The 20,122-nt window shown below is 44.1% G+C and overlaps 1 protein-coding gene across 1 annotated transcript in view; it reads left to right on the top strand.

Annotated features, from left to right (window-relative positions):
* Positions 1-19,419, top strand: part of LOC104268095 (serine/threonine-protein phosphatase 6 regulatory ankyrin repeat subunit B) — a gene marked incomplete at its 3' end in the record, with an annotated part of 31,739 nt that extends 12,320 nt beyond the window's left edge. Inside the window, exons 7-14 of the mRNA XM_009871180.1 lie at positions 192-274; positions 1,525-1,588; positions 3,751-3,819; positions 4,534-4,674; positions 8,526-8,637; positions 13,068-13,094; positions 18,059-18,130; positions 19,218-19,419. Of these exons, the coding sequence (XP_009869482.1) occupies positions 192-274; positions 1,525-1,588; positions 3,751-3,819; positions 4,534-4,674; positions 8,526-8,637; positions 13,068-13,094; positions 18,059-18,130; positions 19,218-19,419 (770 nt within the window). The remainder of the gene's footprint in view (positions 1-191; positions 275-1,524; positions 1,589-3,750; positions 3,820-4,533; positions 4,675-8,525; positions 8,638-13,067; positions 13,095-18,058; positions 18,131-19,217) is intronic.
* Between the last annotated feature and the right edge of the window lie 703 nt (positions 19,420-20,122).

The raw sequence follows: 20,122 nt of genomic DNA, 5'->3' as shown, positions 1-20,122 counted from the left end.
TGCCAAGACTTTTGCTGTACGAGAATATTTTTAACTCCCGAGAAGGCTGATAAGGAAATACAGATAAAAATAACATGATGGGAGGAATCTTCCTCAAAAAGGATAAAACCTGCTGGGTCTGCAGCAGGAGCTTTTGATGTGCTGGGTCTGCAGCCTGCGACTCTGTGTAACGCGGCCGTTGTGCCTTTCAGGTGTGGGATCCACAACATGTTCCCTCTACACCTGGCAGCGCTGAACGCTCACTCGGACTGCTGCAGGAAATTGTTGTCGTCGGGTAAGTAAATCCCGCGTTGTCTGGGGAGCTGGAGTAGTGTGTGTCTCTGCTGCTTACAACTCCTTTACACCCTTTGTTGTGAATTGTTCCGACGAAAGACGTGCGGTGAGGGGCGTAGGTATTGTTCATGCCCAAAGCTCTTTTCTCCTGGCAGGTTCAGAGAATTTAGCAGGAGGAGGCAGGAAATGTGGGAGCCAAGCTGTAGGAGTGTGAGATACTGTTTTGTTTGGCTCTCCCCCCTCCCAAGGGATAATTCAGGAAACTCCTTCCTTGGTGCCTGCACTGGTGCAGGTGTTTGTGTCTCACTGATGATGGTGCATTTCTGAATCCAGACAGGGTAAGGGAGTTAGGCTGCCCAAAGTTCCGTGGGCACGAGGGGGTAAGTGAGAGAAGGTGTAGCACCGAGAGAGCAGTCCTAGGATCCTCACCAGAGCCCAAAGCAGAAGACGCGGGAGTTTGCTCTTGCAGCCATTTCAAAAGAGGCAGTAATCAGGTGCCAAATCCGAAATTCTTTTCTTTCCAGACTAGAGTTCCAGTGAGTTAAAAAATCAGAAGGCAGATTGTATGCGTTTTCTAGAAAATTGCTTCATTACTTAACACATAAAATCTCCTGCAATTGCTTTTTCCCCTAAACTTGAGTCCTGTAGGATATTAAAAAAGGCGTGAAAAATGGCGATTACATACTCCATGACATTAAACCCTGGCACGCTCTGGTCTTTGCCACTGCATCAGGAGGGAAGAGAAAAAGCTCTGGGTGACCAGAGTTAATACTGCCAGGCTTATGTTTTTGACCTCATGCATCTTGATGAATAACCCTGCGTGTGCCTGGAAGCTTCTTTCTGACCTGAAAACCACAGGCGATCAAAATGGCCCCGTTTCATGTCCAGGCTGGCTCTGTGGTTTTCCCTCGTTTCTTCACGTTTTATGTCTTTGTGTCCTGCTGTCGCATTCATCCTGATAAATATCTGCCTCGTAAACGCCTGTCACGTGGTTTTAAATAGGGGCGTGGCGCAGAGCTGGATGCCGAAAGAGACGCTCCTCGACTTTGCGGCTCTTTTTATAGCGCTGCCAAAGCGGAGCAGCCGCTCACCTTTCCCGTGACAACCTCTTTCTGACTGTAGTTGCTTGCGTTCTTTTTTTTTTTTCCCAACTAACTGATTTTTCTGTCTCTGCGATGTTTCTTGTGGTTTAACTAGGACAAAAGTATAGCGTAGTGTCCTTGTTTAGTAATGAGCACGTGCTGTCTGCAGGCTTTGAAATAGACACCCCCGATAGCTTCGGAAGAACGTGCCTCCACGCCGCCGCTGCAGGAGGGTGAGTAGCCGTGACCGTAGCTGCCGGACGCTATTTCGTGGCTTCCTTGCAAGTTTGGTGCCAGCCAACTCGACTGTGCCGTCCACAGAGGAATTTGTTGCGGTGCGAGGGGAGCGAAGGGGATGGGATGCTGAATCTGGGTCGCTTCTGAGCCCGTCTTTTGCCACTGCCCTCGCATCGGGTTTGCTGGCAAAGTAAAGGAGACGGCCAGATTCCCTCTGCCGCGGGGAGCTGGGGAGTGTTTTCCTGGGTTCTGCCTTCGGATTGTGTCCTTTTCCAATAGTGCAACGACACAACGGTGCCTGTCAGATTGTAGTTCTGGAGTCCAAATGCAGCTCGTCTCGGTCTTTCCCATTTTTCAGGTCCAAGTTTAAAAGTTTCTCAAAGAAAAACCAGCAAATGAAAACAACAACAACAAAAAAACCCACAAACGAGCAACCCCCAGCTTCCAAATTAGAAAGGGACGATGCATTCCTGATAAGTGCAGAAAGGCCAGAAATTGAAATAACTGAAAACTGAAATCCGTCAATTTAAGTTGCAGATGTAGCATCCCGTTAGTTTAAGTGTTTCCAAATAACTGTCAGCGGAGTGCCGGGCAGTTAACCTAACAAAAGGACTAAACATCTGGCAAGCACCAGGAGTTTTGATTCTTCCCTTGAGTACTGCATGGCTCAGAAAACGGCTGAAACGGAGCCTTGCCTAGAACCCAGCTTGGATTCTCTGTGGTTACGGCAAGCAGAAACAGCCATCCGTGGCAAACGCTTGGCAGTCTTTCTGGAAGTTGCTTTTTCGTCTTGGTGGACCAATATATATGTATCTCACAAGGGTTTTGTTATTATGAAAAATTAATAGAATTGACAAAAATACAGTTTTTATTATTCTTAAGGTATTGCTTTCCCTGATGCTTGTCTCACATTAACGGAGGAGGTGTGGCTGTGATTATAGTATAGTGCAGATGCCACCTCTTCAATAAGGCTGCACCCCAAAAGAATAATAAAATCAACCTGGCAGTCCTAAAGAGAATGAGAGGCTTCATAAGAAGCGAAAGCTACTCGTGAAAATAAGTGTATTTTTGCAGTGGTTTACTACAACTGTCATCCCTAAGAAGTGTTTGTATTTTTAGTATGTTGCGGAGAGTGCTCTGTAGCAGTTTTGTGCAACAGCAGTTTAGAGTAGGGATGAACATATGCCAACCCATTGGGGTTTTTTTGGTGCTGGAGCTGCATGCCGAAGGCATTCTTTCTTTTCCTGACACATGCCTGTTACTGCCATTATAGGAAGGGGAGTTGCATGGGTGCTAGGAAAAGAACATACTTCGGAAGCCTGCTCATCTGATTGTGAAAACAAAAGATTTACTGTCCCTGTGAATGACAAGGAGTCTTGGAAAGTGCTGCGCTTCTTTACATCACGTTCTGTCTTGGAGCTGTACCTTTACTCACTTGAATCACAAAAGATGTGAGAATTCAGCTGTTTTGTTTTCTGCTGGAAATCCCCTGGCATTACACGAGATCAGAAGCAGCTCTGATGTGGTGGATTCTGTCAGGAGATGCGAAGCAGTGGCCCAACTCATCCATTTATATAAATGCAATGCTGATATGGCAATCACTTTAAATAGCCGCATCCCTTATTCAGCGAAACACCTGGAGATGTGCTCAAATCTATCAAGAGTCAACTAATCATATGAGAATAAACCTAAAATTAAATCTAACTAAGTAAACACGATTTGAGCAAAGTGCTTACTGTTGAGTGCTTTGCCGAACGAGGGTGGGTTTCATTAAATGTCACCTCTTCGTTATTACCCTGGCATTTTATAACTTAGCAACAACTTTCTTTTCAAGTTCTCTTTTAAAATACTGGCTCAGTGTGGGAAGCATTGGGGTACAGCTCCCACTGAAAATCTCCAGACACACTGTACTGTGCTCTCTTCGGAAAATTAATTTTTATTTTCTTCTGCAGAAGCTTGAGGAAAAAAGGAAATAGTTTCTGCAAGCTTCATTTTCTGTTCGATTGAAGTTCACGTCGTAGTTGGCTGTACCCTGTTTTTGCATGGCAAATAATCAAAAATAGTTAGAGTAACGTTTTCCTTTTTGGGGGGAGCAGGGACAGAACAAATGTAAGCTTCTGTTTTGTTCATGTTTCGTTTTCTTTGCTTCTCTTTCCAGTAATGTTGAATGTATAAAACTCTTGCAAAGCAGTGGAGCAGATTTTAATAAGAAGGACAAATGTGGGAGGTAGGTAAATTATGAAGTTCACTAAAAAAAAGAGAAAAAATCTAGAAAGCAAGGAAGAAGGACCACCTTTGTCTGGAAATCATATGTTCTATGAAAAATGTCAGTAAAATAAAGTAGGAGTTTGGCCTGCCCTGCAGAGCTCCCGCTGCTGCGGTTACATGCCAGCCAGCCAGGTGCAGACTTCATTTCATCCATAAAAGCCCTCCCATCCTCTCGAGGTTTCTGTTTTAAAATATCACAGCTTTATTTTTTTCTCCTCGTTTATTGCTTTTCTTATTGCCTAAATTCTTGCGCCCGTGTGCCCGAGGCAACACCTGGTTTACAGTGGGAGGATTGCTGCTTTTTTACGTGCTTCCGAGAGGCTTTTTTGACCCCACGGGAAGTGTTGCCGTGCCAGCTGAACAAGACACTGCGCGGGACACTGTGCTTTGCTCTGCCTCCCAAGTGGTGTGTGTGCAGAGCAACAGAGAGGCTGTCGCTGGGAACAGGGGGTTTGCAAGACGCAGATTGATGAGCTGTACCCTGTTAGGCTTTGTCAGAGCACCAAAACTTCCTGTGAATACAGTGTTTTGTTCAATTTGCATAAATTGGCGTTTCATCACAGGGACGTAAGACTCTGATATTGACTGTTGGCAGCCCGTAGGAGTGCAGCAGTTAAGATTTATCGTTATCCTCGATGGAATACGAGGTAACGAATTGTCGCTTACATTCCAGGACGCCTTTGCACTACGCAGCTGCAAATTGTCATTTCCACTGCATTGAGACACTGGTGACGACAGGAGCCAATATTAATGAAACAGATGACTGGGGACGCACCCCTTTGCACTACGCTGCTGCTTCCGACATGGACCGAAAGTAAGAAAGCCTCTTTGTATGCCCCGTTTATTTTGCTAAATCAGTGTCATGCTGTTCTCTTCGTGATTTGGGCCCAAAAAACGATCCCGCTAGCAAAGGCACGTCTCTCAGCTGTATGCGTAGCTGTGAGTTGCTCTGATGTTAAGCCAGATGCCCAGATGAGGTGACGTTTCAGCTCTGCGGTTTGCCTTTGATGTATCACGCAGTTCTGTAGCTGCCCTGTCCTACTGGCCATTTTCGCGACGTTTTATCTGCCGTTCTCCTCCGTGTGGCTTCCTCACAAGAGTAAGCTCGGAGGATTTTCTACACATCTGCTTTCCAAGTCCGTCAGAAGGGATGGGGCAAGAGGCAGCAGAAGGAGTTTTCCTAGATGAGCTGCAAACAGACATCTGGCCATTCTAACAGACTTTCTGGAGAAGATGGGCTGCATCTATCCATCAGACTCTCTCCGCTGTCAGAGCTTATAAAAATGCTCACTCTGTCCAAACAGGTTGCTTTTCAGAGATTTTACAAAGAGAGAGAGACCTGGGGAATATCTTTTGGCAGAATGCAGAGCTATTCTTGTGAGAAGGGGGGAAAACAGCTGCAAAAGTTAGAAATCCTGTGGTTGGTGACGGCAGTTTCTAATTCCCAGCTAGTCACATGTTTTGGCAATCTCTCCCTTACGACACCCTGTATAAAACAGGCTTGGTTATCCTGCTGGTTCTCTCTTAAAACTGTTAGCGACCTATATTTATTTTAGGTGATCCCATCCTTCTCTGTCTCATTCCTCCAGACACTAAGGAACTATTTGTTTGGTTTCTTGTAATGTGAGGTCTGATGAAAATATGTTTGGCTCTTCCCCAGCAGAATGCCACCTCAAAGCCGTTGCAGAAAATCTTTGGCTTCGCTTTATGCAGAGGTTTGGATGTCATACCAGAGCCTTGGTAGCTTCTTCATCATTTGCTGTGATAATACTGGTGTAAAAAACGTCTTCCCTATCACCCTCAAACCTGAGCGGTGCTGGGAAGAAGGCAGCAGGATCTTCAATACTCAGTGCTTCGCATTACAATCAGAGTAGGCTTGTAGGAAGGTTTTTGCCACTGGCTGTTCTAACTCTGTCTTGCAAGGGTTGAAGTGTTACTTGGGGTGTTAAGAATGTCGATTCAGTGTGTGTTTTCCAGCTTTTTGACTCTTCATAGGTGAAATCTGCCTTTATATGGTTAACTTCAGGATGTATCTATTTCCATCACTAATTAAAGAAAAAACAAACAAGAAAAATGTTACTTTGGTAACATCACTGGCAGTGATATGTTGCCTTTATTTGTCCTCATAGGCCAAACCTAAACTGGTTCTGATGTGGCAATGCTGTCTTCTCATTAAATTTTCCAGTTTGAGGTCTTCTGGAAGAAGCCTTGTTATATCAATGAAATGCTATTTTATAGATCAGCATTTTTTTTTTCCTGCCGGATGCCAACAAACTCCCAAGGTCGGCCAGTCTCTGTCCCAAGAATATTCATAATTATTTAACTTTGGATGTGGGCAGTTCATGAGCAGGCAAAAGCCTTGGTACGGAAAGGTTGCCCTACTCTTCCAGCTGTCCAGCTAACCGCTGTGGTCTTCAGGAAGTTCCCTGTCCTGCAATGGACATCACAGCAGCATTTTCATTAAATAGAGGATTGGGGTTCCTGAGTATGTGCTCTTTCTCTAGATCATCGCTTATTCTCTTCAGGGAACCTTATTTTGAGACCTCACTGACTCGTAGCTAAGTGAAAGCAGGTGGCGATAGGACTTCAGCATAGCACGAGTACTGCCTATGAGCTTACAATGTTAATATTCAGGGGAATTATCTTATTGACCATTAAATCTTCCCTGAGTCAGTAGGCAACAGGCAGACCCTGGGTTTGTTGAACAACCCGTTATTGCTAGTGCCCACAGGAAGAATGTCAAATCTTGATGTTACAAATAAGAAATTGCATATTAAAGAGAGAACGTCCCATTCTGCATGGTGCAGAATCTAGCCTGGGGTTTGCGTGTTATCTCGGGATTGAAATTAACAAACTGTCCTTCTGCAAACCTTTGGAGGTGTCAGTCCGTGATTGTAGCAGTTTGTAACTGTATTCTCTGTCAGCCTGGGCGGCCAAGAAGGATCATAATCACAAGCTCGCGATTGTACGTTCACAAATCATAGACTTCTGCCTGCCATCCGTCCAGCTGGGGAGCAGAGGTGCCAGAAATGATCCAGGTGTGCAGGAATACGAAGTCACAATGAGCTCTTTGAAGAATCTAAAGAATCTGACCGAGAGAGCCACACGGCGCTGCCAAGATATTCAAAGAAAGCGAGGAGAGTCAGCAGCACAGGTTCAGATTCAAGATAGACCAATTTAGTATCAGGGATTCAAGTTCCTCTGAATCTTAAGTGTTAGAGAAGAACTAGCAGGTTACTGTGGGAAGGAGCAAGCTGTGGTGATCCTGAGTTCCTCTCAGCAAAGGGAACAACGCGCACAACGTTTTGCTAGGAATGGTGATCAAACTGTTTCTGATAGAAACCAGAATTTTCTGGGTTTTTTTTCTGGCATTGACTTGCAGGATGATAAACTAGCATGTCGTAGTTGTCTCCTTTGCTGCAGACCCAGGCAGAACACTCGTCTAGATTGCGTTATTCCTACTGTTGGCTGGAAGAGGTCGGCTCCTTGAAGAGGAGATTGGGGATGGGTGGCAGACTGTGTCACGGTCACTGGTATAGTATTTTGAAAATAAGATGCGTTTTTCTGTCCTCTGCACTAAGAAGAAAGAATATTTTAGGTAACTCCCATGAAAATGCTGAAGAACTCGAACGAGCCAGTGAGATGAAGGAAAAAGAAGCTGCATTGTAAGTTTGGTGTCAGTAAAGCAGTTAGACTCCATTTCTGGAGACCCCCGCTGCTTTGGGCTGCACTTCACGCACTGCTTTTGCTTGTCCGTCGCTCTACTAAATGCAATGCTTGGCTTTCACAAGGGCTAATCTAAAGAGAAAAGCTCCAAGTTCTTCTCTGTGCATATATTCCCTAATATTTCTGCCTCTGTGCTTGTTGCTGTTTGTTAATTGAAAATGTTCTGCTTCGGTAATTTAGTAATTCTTTAGTATCATGTGCTGTCTTATTTTAGTGCTTTGCACTGAGCATGTGTGTTGCCAAAAAAAAGTGGCCAATGGCTTCCTCTATTTATTTACTTGAACTGACATTTTCATCTAGCTCCTTAACATTTTGTTTTGTTCTCTTCTGTTTTAAAAATCCCCTTTTTCACATGACATCCTCTCATATAGTGGAAATCAGAAGCTGTGAAAGAAAGTACTAATAAGAAGATGGTGATTTCTTGATGGTATAAGAAAAAGTGTCAGGCACTGTAAAGAGCATAAGGGATCCTTTGAAAAACGTGTAATTTAAAAAAAAAAAAGCTAACCAAGAAGGAAATATGTGTATATATGTGCCAGGAAATTAACTCAGTCAAGTCTGTGTTTTTCAGCTTGCCATAAGAGGCTAGTGGTTTGATCCAAGAGTTTTTACGTACAGTAGTAACAATTCCAGGCTGTTTGCATCATGGTACAGAGCTGTGTAGGTTTTTTTCAGGTAGAAAATGATGTTGTGATCTAGAGTGGCAAAGGCTGGCTTGAAGATTGTTGTTTATGAAGATCTGCAGAGCTGAGCAGGGCTTTTCTGTTTAAAAAAATAGTGAAAAGAGGGATACTCGTCTGTAATTTGAGGTGCTGCTAGAAATCCAGAATTAACTGCCAGCTTTTAGTGCCGCTCCGAGTTGCAGTGAGAGACGTGTGAAATATTGTGAGCTCTCTTAGATATTGTGAGCTCTCTTTTAAATGAGTGAATTGTCCACAGGTGTCTAGAGTTCCTTCTACAAAACGATGCCAACCCGTCCATCCAAGACAAAGAGGGGTACAACACTGTGCATTACGCTGCTGCGTACGGGCACCGGCAGTGTTTGGAACTGGTGAGTGCTCAAACAGTACGGGAGCCCCTTAATTGCTGATATATACATGTGTGTATACTCGTGTCGTGAACTCCCCCCATGGTTTCCATTTGAATTCATTCAATATTCGCTGTGAAAACCTGCAGTGTGGTGCAGTCAACACAAATACATGCAACCTGTTGTATCTCAGTATTAATCTTGCTAATCCAGTCCTTGTCCAACAAGCGATGTTGTCTGTGAGTGGAATTTATGTGTGCTCAAGTTATTTAGTAATATTATGTGATCAAAATATTCCCAGTGTATGTGCCAGCAGTACGGGATAGTTCCCAATCGGAAGCTGACATGTTGTCTGACCTGCAAACTGAGAGAGTAAATAGCTTTTGTCAGCCGTGGACCCGCAGTGCCAGTTCCCCTCTGATCACACAATAGCAGCCTTGATAAAGTTACCGTAATCAAGATTAACTTGTATGCAATGTCCCTGGGATGTTTGTTCTTGTGGTTGTTTTCTAATATCCTGCACCTGGATACTTAGAAATTGCCTATCATGAGAAGCCACAAATTTATAGCCAAAATTTGGATTTGGGAGGTGTGTAGTGTGGGTTTATAGAAATCTGTGACTTGTAAAAATAAGTGTCACGAAGATGGGTGTTAACTGATCTACTTGATATATGGGGTGATCCAACTCTGTTGTGCCGCATGTTAGCAGGCTCTGGCTGATCAAGAAAGAAAAGCACTACAATGAGGAAATTGTACAGATACTCAGGCTTTACCAAGAGCGTTTAGTGTTTTCTATTGTTTGGTTCTTTTTTTCGTTGTCCAAGAGACAATTATTGAGGCACAGCACATGCCGCTTTCCCACCACACCTCCCAGCGTGCTCGGTTACTGCCGCCACGGGGACGCGCTGGCCTGTGGCAGGGTCGCAGCAGCTGGAAACCCCAACCGGTGTGTTGAGGACACTTAGAACGTCGCTGCTGCTCTGCCGCTTGGGGCAGTGAGTTTGACCTTTCAACGCGTAGAGCCTTTCCCTAGGGCCGGTCTCCCCTAACTCGGCCCGTGGGGATGGAGGGCTCTCTGGCTGCCCGTTTGGAACAAAGGCGAACGTTCTTGGCGTTTGAAGCGTGCATACGCATAGAGTAGCCTCCTCTGGGCTTGGATGGTGTGGTGATTTGGCCCCGACTGGGGGCCAGGAGCTCACCAAAGCTGCGCTATCACTCCCCTTTCTTAGACGGACCGGGGAGAGGGAATATGCAACAAGAGGCCCGTGGGTTAAGATAAAAGCAGTTGCATATAGCAATAGCAAAGGCCACGCGCAGAAGCAAAGCCAAACAAAGATTATTCTCTACTTTCCATCAGCGGGTGATGTCCGGCCGCTTTCCCAGGAAGCAGGGCTCCAGTACGCGGAGCAGTTGCTCTGGAGGACAAACACGAACAGCGAACGCCCCCCCACTTCCCTCTTCCTTCTCGCTTTTATATCTGAGCTGATGTCATATGGTATGGAATACCCCTTGGGTCACTTCGGGTAAGCTGGCCCGGCTGTAGCCCCTCCCAGGATTGTTACTCACCCCCAGCCTGCTGTTGGGGGAATGCTGGAAAGCCGCAGCCTTAATGCTGTGTGAGCACTGCTCAGCAGTAGCCAAAACACTGGGGTGTTATCAACACCTTTTAAGCCACCACTCCAGAAACACAGCACCGAGAGAGCTGCTGGGGGAAGCTTAATTCCACCTCAGGCTGACTCAGTACAGTTGGCCACAGCGATGTGCATCGCAACCCTGCCCAGGTCTTATCGACAGATTCTTGGCGTGACTCGCGTGGGCAGAGATCTCTGTAATGAGCAGAGATGTCTATAACGGCATCTTCACTGGGGAATTCTCTTTTCAAGCTTCATTTCACAGTCCCCGTGTGCCACTAGCGTGGAGCAGGCGCAGAGCGAGGCCCCCTCTCTTTTCTTTCATTTGCTGCTGTACACTCTTTCTGGCAATGTACCAGCTGCAGACAGCGACCTGCTGTCGAGTCCTTGGGCTCGCCAGACAAAGGGTTTTTCCATATCAGCCTTCCCATATTTGTGGCTAGTGTAGAAACCCAAGGGCAGGGATCATCTGCAGAGTCGTAGTCACACAGCTGTTCTGCGTACGCTAGCGACAGAAAACTGCTACGGATTTTAGCCTATTGCCTGCAAAGGAACACTCTTGTGTGCTGGGTTGTCTACCTGAAAGCTTTGTGGGGACTGGGATTTCTTCTGTGTTACAAAATATTTACACGTTTGAGTGCGATTTAGGAAAGGCTGGTTTATCTATGAAAACGCAGTTACATTATTTGACTTTTGTGCTTACTGTGAGGCCAATACCTTGGCTGGAATTTAGCTAAATTTCTCTGTGAGGAGAGACGTTAGGAGAAATTAAGAGTGAGAAGGTCACAGCCTTTGACCCAAACGAATAAAAAAAGACAAGAAGCTTTCTTCCTGGAGGACCTTTAGGTTGTCTGGGATATTAGTGGGGTAGTTGCCCTGCAGTGAATGGCGTGATGTTGCTAAAAAGAGAAGAGTTGGAAGCAGCCTCTTGAATTCTTTCTCCCTCTGTAAGGAGCCATTCATAACGTCTGACAGGTGGGCACGTGTGCTCGCGAGCAACTGAACCTCCCATCGGCTTCCCTACTCTGAAAATAGCTTCACGTTTGTTTAGATTGGGACTGACTGCTTTGGTGTTCACTAGTCAGGGATGTTGGTCACGATCTCTGCCCGGTATTTTGGAGCTGATGACATCACCAAACCACTTTGAAAAAAAGTGAAGAAAAACATTTTATTTCGTTGAAATGATCTCTTATCACAAAATCCTTACAGGCATGAAAAGAGTGAGATCTTAATTGTAATTTCACATTAAAATTCCATCTGGAGAGCCAGTCAAGCCCTTTGTGCTGCTGAAAATAGATCTCTGTGCAACGTTAGGGCAAACAGAATCAAAAGCCTGTGTCTCCCGTAGTGAAGTCTCTTCTCTGTAAGAATGGGTGGACATTTTTCTTTTAATCCGCTCTTCATTCCATCAGCAAGGGAAACTCCCTCTTTGGCTCATACAAATGGAATCGGCACAGGGGCTGGGTCAGTTGGGGCTGGGGGGAGAGCACGGTTTAACCGTGGTGAATGACTTCGTACCTGTGAGAGCCTTCCCCATGTGGAAACTCCTTCTTAGTGGAGAAGCACGAAGTCATGTACTCAAGGGGTTCCAAAGAGGAAAAAAACCTTGGAAATTAATGTTTGAAAATAACTATAATAAGCCTAATATGTCTGTCAGTCTTAGAACAACCTAAATCATGTAGATTGACTGAATTACTTGAGTTGTGACGTCAGCATTAGTGCAGTATGTACCCACTGGTTGCACGACCGACAGCAGCCTCTATACGCGAGGTATGCACCACGGTGTAAGTTAGCTTATGGCAGTGCGTTTTGGCTTAGATTTGGTGTTTTGGAAACTAGACAAATTTGATGCTAAAAAGTTTTCTAGAAAGCTAATGCTGCTTGGGAAGTCAGTGTGTGCAGGAATTTACCATCTGCTCCAGCACCCTGCTGGCACTTTGGCTTGTAGGAGAGGAGTATTTCCCAGTATCTTGGAGGTTCGTTTTCTGTCTCGGTGACAGAGTTTTGTCTTTTTTTTAGTTTATATTTTTACTTTCCTGGGGTGGAGAAGCAAGATGCTTACATCTGCTGTCTTCTGACAGAGAATAGCAAGGCCACTGCAGAACTTGAGGAGATGTTTTCCCTTCAGTTTGGAAGGAGTTCACAGACTTCTGCTGTGGCACAAAATACCTGTCTGTACCTGTGCGTAGTGTTTAAATGTGAGTGTGTGAAGGATGTCTGACTGCCTCAGATCTACTGAATCCAACGGAAAGGGTGTTTGGTCACGGCATACGGCACCGCATTAGACCGTGCAGCTCGGGAAGAGCTGCGGCTGCTGGGATTTAAGGGTTGTCCCCGGGTGTATTTATACACAGCGAGACATCCGCCTGCGCGAGCAGACTGTCAGAAAGAAACTCCCCCTGGTCTGTGAGTGTTTGTAGCCTTACAGAGCAATTTGCCTTCATCAGCAAGGTCTCTCACAGAGTGTGTACTTTGTGTCTGCACCTCTGCGTTCCGCTGACTGAGCAGATTGCTTTAAACGCGCTCGCCGCTTGCCCCTTTCCCCTCCTCGCTGACGGAGTACAGCAAGCGGTGCCTGTTGGCGGCAGCCGGCTGAGAGCCGCGGTCATCTCGCCGCTGTGGGAGTATTTCCCCCGGAAGCGGACAGTGTAAGGACGGGTGCACGCAGAATCAGGTCTTGGTTCATGGTTCTGTTCATGCGCTGCTCGCAATGTATTTTGTTCTGCAGGAAAACCAAAACAAAACCCCAAGAACCACGTTGCAGATTGGCCTTGAAAATGAATATTTATGTCTTTAATTATTCTAATTGACGTTTTTGATTAGATTGGAAGCAAAACTCCATTGGATATAGTGAGTAAATGAAGAATGATTGCATGCTGTGTATTGTCGTTTTTTACTTGAACTTCTTGTTTTCGCAAATCCTTGTCTTCACTCTGACAAAGCCTGAGGAAGAAGAGTCACAGCTTCTAACTAGCATGCCACGTACTTCAGGCAACTGCATGTGCGCTGCTCTCGTTGCTGCTGGATTTCCTTTTTGCTTTTGCTTAAAGGTTCAAGCTTTGCTAGAAAGTCCATCGCTTTTCCTCAACCGGCCTGAGGAGCTGCGAGGCAAGTGCACGCACCTGACCGGCACGACACTCCTCTGGACGTTAAAGTGACTTTGCGTTTGGTACCGTGAGATGGAACCAACACTTGGCTGTTTTCTGGGAGTTTGTGGCCAGTTCCAAAGTGGTTCAAGGAAGAAACGTAAATTTCCGAGCATTACTGAATTTAAAAAGCACCGGTGTGTGGTTTCACAGTAAGAGGACACAACTGAGGGGAGAGTAGCAAAAATACCATTGAAATGCTATTTTTAAAACTGACCATCACTGTGTTTCACCAGTGCTCAAATTTTCTAGCTTAAGAGGAAAATTTTAAAGGATAATGATGTCTCTGAATAAAAGCCTTTCTCTAACACCATATGAAGTTTTGCAAAGCTTTTGCTAGGTAAGAGAGATCCATAACGCAAAGTATGAGGCTTTACAGAACCTCTGAGATACAGTTTCTGGCCAGAAAGGAAGATGATATATGTGATTCGAGTGTGAAATTCCGGGCTTAGATCTCTGCCCTGACTTCTACATCCCAGGACATGAGCAACATACGATGCTGGCTGGTCCTGAGTAGGATCTCTTGCTCTCATTTGGAGCTGTCCTGCTCCATGTAAAATGGTCACTGGGTGAAAATCTCCTGTATTACCCACTGAGCGTAGCACTCACGTGGCTTTACTAGGAAACGATTTTGTGTGAAGTGGGAGAGCTCTGATGGAAAATTCAGGTCCCACAGGAAGAGAGCCAGGGGGTCTTGGAGGTGTGCTCAAATTTGGAGGTTTAGATATGTTTAAAGGCTTGAACATGCCAGGGAAGTGTCTCGTTTGCACGTAGTGACTGTTCTGGTAGGGTACTGGATATTTAGATTTTGTACTGGAAGAGTTGCGTGGAACTACTAATAAATTCCTTCAGACTCAGTCTGCCTAAGCTCCTGTGAAACTTCTTGCTTACATTATTTTAACTTCACCCGTAATCTATGCATGTGAGTGAGATTGATGTAAACATTGATTAATCTGATTTTTAAAGCCAGATTTTGGGAAAACATATCAGTCATTGGGATGTGTGTTGAATTATACCTGATCAAACTAAAATAATTTGGTTGTCTGTATGTACAGATATGGAGAGAGCTTTTAGGATTGCTTGTGCCCCCTGAGGATATTTTTGTACCATTCCACCTTTGAATTATTCAAACAAGAATAAGCCTGAGATTTAAAAACACGCTTCCCTTGTGCAAAGTAGTGCAGAAGTTAATTCTCTTACTCTTCTCTCTCATCTGAAACAACTGATGAGAGGCCTCAGTCTTGTGCTTGCTACTTGCTGGGAAGGCCTTTATTTAAAGGAAGCTGCTGCTGGTATGTTTTCCCCCAGCAGAGACCATTACCCATTGCAGTTTATTGGGAAAGATGAGATTCAAAGCGACATCCTAGCTGATATTCTTTTTATTCTGTTCTGAATGTGGCATTAGAAATTGTCACTTAGTGCCACTTCTGAATGACCTTGCAAGCGATAAGCACCATTGCTATGTAATTATTGCAGAAGAGCAACGCTCGACAGTTTCTTTTGTCTTAATTGCCTTTTTGATCAGCTCTGTGCATGTGTGATAATTTCTGAAAGCTGTTTGCTTATTAACCTTTCAGAGGAAAAGCACTTTGTGGTTTATACACATGTAATCTCGTGTTTTACCGTTTTGCAATGAGCATTAGTAGCGCTAAACCGAAGAAGTTTGTGATCAGTGTGCGAAGTCTACGTGTTGGAATGGAGAAAAATAGTACCAAAATAGTAAAACTCTCACAGAAAAGTCACTTTAACTTCAGAGGGAGTTAGCTCAAACCCATTGGTACAGTGTCTGTGGTTTGAAGTTTCTTCTGGCATCTTCCTTTTTAAAGTGTAGCTTAAAACTTTTATGCATGATGAAAGTATTGTCTTCTTCTCTGACTAACGGTAATTCAAATTTATTTAGATGCTTCATGAAGCTTCTTTTTTTCTTTAAACCAGCGCTGAAATTTGAAGCATATTGTAGTCTGTGAGGACAATCACATAAAGTATCCCGACTTATTAACTGGCATATCTGACTCAAAAAAAAAAAAAAAAAAAAGTAGGGAGGGAAAAAACACCACACCATATAAGTACAGAATAAAATCAAGCAGTAAATCCTCTTATGCCTGTAAATACCCTTACTGTACAAATAAAATTGTGAGAACTGTAGAAGTTATTAATCTTCATACAGAGAGGGGAGAGAGAAGGCAGTTTGTAAGAGCAGCCTTGTACCACTGTCAGTTTGTTATAACAGAACTGGATAATTAACATGTTTTGTCTTTGTCTGCATCTCACTCTGGCTCTGCTGCTGTGCAGGTTTAAGCTTCCAGAGCTGTCAGGGCAAGCGGTTTTGAGCGATAAATTCACCTTTTTAGAAACAGATGGACTGTGGGTAGGTTCTTCAAGTGTGCTCTAAGATGGAAGAGGCGTCTAGAGCTAGAGCCCCTGAAGACACACTGGTTGTGTGTTTCCACAACAAGTGCATGTAATTTTGTAGTAGAACCGTAGAAACGCTAGTGAAACTGGAGAATTGCCTGGAAACTTGGGGCTGGTACTTTTTGTCTCTTCGTGCCTGATGTTTGTCCTTCAGAGGGCTGTTTTCATTGTTCTAGAGCTCTCCTTGACAAGGCATGCGTCCTTAATCCTCCTCCTCTTGCTCTCCTTTATAATTTCTTCTCTTGTGCTGTGTGGCTGTGTATCTGAGAGCTGCCAGCTTTGCCATCAAGATTTTATATATGCTTGACTTCATGATGGAGACTTTCAGCCTCATGAGTAATAAGCTCATTAAGCCTCGTCTGCCTCAGCCTAAGCTGCTTTAACTCTAAGCCATGGAGATGCCTTTTGTGAGGGACTCTCCGATCCCACAATTTGTCCCTTTAGAGCTGTAATTTTGTTAATTTTCTGTGTGCTTTTTTTTTTCTCATGTGCTCGAAAGGCAATTATCTGCTTTGCTCCAGGAGCCTTCTGACAGATTAAGGGAAGCGTTTCTCTGTAAGATTTTGACCCTGAAATTTCAACAGATGATGATAAATATAATTAAAAGTGATTAAATTAGTCTGCTGTGTTGGCCTTATGGGCTCAGAGTACAGGCCAGGATCAGGCAGGCAGAGGAACAGGCTTAGTGCTTGAGTTTGTTTGGTGGAATATTTTTTAGTTTGTTTACTCACTAGAGAAAATCAGAGCATCTTCATGTATTCAGAGTGGGCTAGTCCTTCATCCTGTTTAGAGCTGCCTTACCTAAGAGCAGCATTTTAGACCAGAGGTGGCTCCGCATGGTAAGACCAAATGTGTTTCCTAACTCTGCCCCAAACCTACTGAAGAACTGGCATGGGGCTTGATAGATTTTTTTGTTTGCTTTTCCCCTTAGCTGCAGGGGAGTGTTAAAATCCATATTACCTGTTTTAATACACATACCCACTTGCTTTTAAATGGTATTTGCATCAACACACATTTCCTTCCCAGTCCTGACATTTTACTAGGCACAAAATATAGAAATAAGAGAAATTACTGCTTAATCTTCTAGCTTTTCCATAGGATTTGGACTACTGTCCTTGTTTAATACGAGATTTTTGAGACTTTATGCATTAGTAATTCTAGCTTGTGTTCCATCCTATTATGAATTGTCTGGGTTGTCACAAAAACTTCCTTTCCTCTTTTTCATTAATTCCTTACTCTGAAAAAAAAAAATCCAAATAATAATAATAAAAATAACCTCAAAAAACTGTGTGAAAAATTGACTCGTAACCTCAGAAACGTTACAAGTCAGTTGTAGTTTCCTGTCATGCTTTTCTTTCCCATTTACAGCCTCCTGTTACTAACTTTCTGTAAAATGCTAATTTCCAGTCACAAGGGTATTTGGACACTAACTCTCTGAGTAGTTATTAAGTAAAATAGCACAAGCAGTGGCAGCACTACTCAGCTACTCAGCACACTCTGAACTGTCAACTTTGTTGTCGATCCTGTGTGTGGTTTTCTTTGCAGCCTCAGTTGGATAAGGTGTCGGGGTGCACGTTGCTATCATGAAGTGGTGCTGATCTGTATTCCCTCCTACTGGATGGACAGAACCGCCCCGGGTTTTAAGCCTTAAAATGCTTTGGGATCCCTTGAACTGAAGAGGAACATATAAAAATACGATGCACGTTACAAGATGTTTGTAAGAGTTGAAGGATGTGTCGCCTTTCGTTAGACTGTCATTATAGGAGTGGATTCTACTTTGATAAATTACAAAAATGACTGCGAATGACTCACAGCTCAGTTATAATTACTCCCAGGGCTAATTATGTGTCAGATTTATCCAAAACACTGGATCAGAGATGGCTTGCGTACGCCTCACATGCGTAGTCGTGAAACTGTGCTTGTTCCAGTGTAAACTTACTCAACAAATCCTTCCTTCCAAGGGCTCTTTTCTCACCCAGGCAGGCCCTATGATTTCATGGAAACTAATTAATCTCAGTCAGGATGTTCATGACAAGCTTTTAAGCTAGTGTGATAACTTTACCCTGTGGGGAAAAAAACTTGAAAATACATTACAGAAAAGGTTGTGAAATATTGATTGCACACAGTTCGTCAATGTGGACACCGAGGACAGAATAAATCTCTGATTTATAATCCATGAGAACTTATCCTGACTCACGCAAAGATGTTTTAAGACTGTTTGTTGTTGTTGTTGTTGTTGTTTTTAATTATTTTCAGCTTCTGGAAAAAACGAACAACGTGTTTGAGGAATCTGATTCTGCAGCTACAAAAAGTCCTTTGCATTTAGCTGTAAGTATGAGATGTGTAAAGAGTTTGATCAGTATCTCCTAAAATAATCCCTTAATCTCTGTCTTTAAAGCAAGTCTAATCATAGGCGTATTTTGAAAAAGCTGCAAAAGTACGTAGGCCTAGATAAAACAAAAATAGGTTCTGGGCTGGAATCATTAATTGAGTTTTTGGCAGTTGAAGTTCTTCTTTCTTATTGACTCCAACATTTGGGTAAGAATATGTCCTCCTGGGTTTAGCTAAAAACCCAGACCACTGAGGGTCATTCGGGCAGAGATACTGAAATGGAATTAAATGGAAAGTTGCAACTTCTTTTTACAACTAGTTTATTAATTTGGGGCTGGAGCCTGAGCCTCTGGTGTTCTCCTGGAGAAGTGCAGAGCGCACGAAGCTGTCTGGTACCCAGCGAGGTGAGGGGAAGCGTGTTTAAACCCCAGCACCACCCTGGGAGCGTGTCACAGAAACTGGTCTAACTGGGGAACAGCCCTTCCCTGCACTGCTCTGTTCTTCTGAACTTTTGGCCATGGTCACCAAGAGCAAGCTGCTGCCACCACTACTTAACCTTGAAACTCGGTGGTGCGCTGGTTCCTTTGTGTTTGCTTTTCCCGTCTGATTTCATTAATTGCTTCAACTCTGCAAATCAGATATGCTCGTGTACAAATAAAAGGAGGTTCTCTGTGAGTCTGACAGTAAGGAGAGAAGGGCAGTCCCTGCAAAGCTGAGAGAAATGTGTTCAGCTCCTGGGGCTACCCACTGGGTTGTTGGTTTGCCTCTACTGAACTGACAAATTATTGCCTGAAATTCCTCACCTTGGATTCTATTAGCAGATTAGAGCAAATCAATAACCATAATTTGTTAGAGCAAATCAACAATCGTAATTTCTGTTCTTAAACACTAGGAATATTTTAGGTTCTTAGCTACAGTATAATTTGGGAAAATCCTTTCAGGTTGAAGAGAGCCATAAGGAATCAAGAAAAGTGTGTGATTTCTATTTTCTAGGAGACTGTGGTGATGGATTTTATTCAGGTTTTATATGAAAGCCTTTGAGAGCTAAGAGTTGCATTCTTACATAACACATTTCATGTTTTAGGCCTATAACGGTCATCACCAAGCCTTGGAGGTACTTCTCCAATCCCTGGTAGATCTGGATATCAAGGATGAGAAGGGACGCACCGCTTTGGACCTGGCTGCCTTCAAGGGACATGCAGAGTGCGTGGAAGCTCTCATCAGCCAGGGTGCTTCTGTCACTGTAAAAGACCACGTCACCAAAAGGACCCCCCTCCACGCCTCAGGCGAGTGTGCTTATGTTACACTGGTGCTATAAACCCTCCAGCGCAGAAGCAGTTACCTTTACCGACCTGCTGTCCCTGTGCAGAAGAAGGAGGTTTTTTAGGTGTACTGAGGATCAGGTCCTGCAGTTAACCCTTTCTCTTTCGTTTCCTTGACCTTTTAAACTCTGTCCCTGTGGATCAGTCCTCCCTTGCACAGAATCCCATTTATTTCCACACCACTATGCTCTATGCTGACTGGTTTGGTTCTTCTTTACCTTACCCCTGTGTTGCCAGCCACCCTGTCAGATATTTCATGTTTCCCCCTCTGACATCTTTCCTCTTCATGGTTCCTTGGCCAAAAAGACAGGGGAAGAGAGAGCACTTGCCTCGCTGCTTCTCCTGTGGAAGAAAGGTCGAAAATACAGGTAGCCTCTGATCGATGATGAAATCATCCCGGTGTTCAAAACGTTCGACCTTTAGCAGTGGCAGCCCTACAGAAATGCAGCCCCTTTCAGACATGATCCTCCTCCTGAGCTAACTTGGGACCTCGCTCTGGCTGGGGGTCTGCTCCATCCCTCCTGTGTTGAGCACGAATTATGCAACATGCATGATTATCTGGAAAAACCGTAGAATTTGCCATTTATAAAAAAGGTTATTATTTAATATGTACCTGTCAGATAAATAGGCAGAGATGCCCAAGGGAATGTTGTTCCTCTGGCTATTC

This window comes from Apaloderma vittatum, unplaced genomic scaffold, assembly GCF_000703405.1.
Source record: "Apaloderma vittatum isolate BGI_N311 unplaced genomic scaffold, ASM70340v1 scaffold23320, whole genome shotgun sequence".
In the NCBI taxonomy this organism is placed as follows: domain Eukaryota; kingdom Metazoa; phylum Chordata; class Aves; order Trogoniformes; family Trogonidae; genus Apaloderma; species Apaloderma vittatum.
Note: the sequence above shows the minus strand (reverse complement) of the source record. Positions and strands in the feature narration are given on the sequence as shown.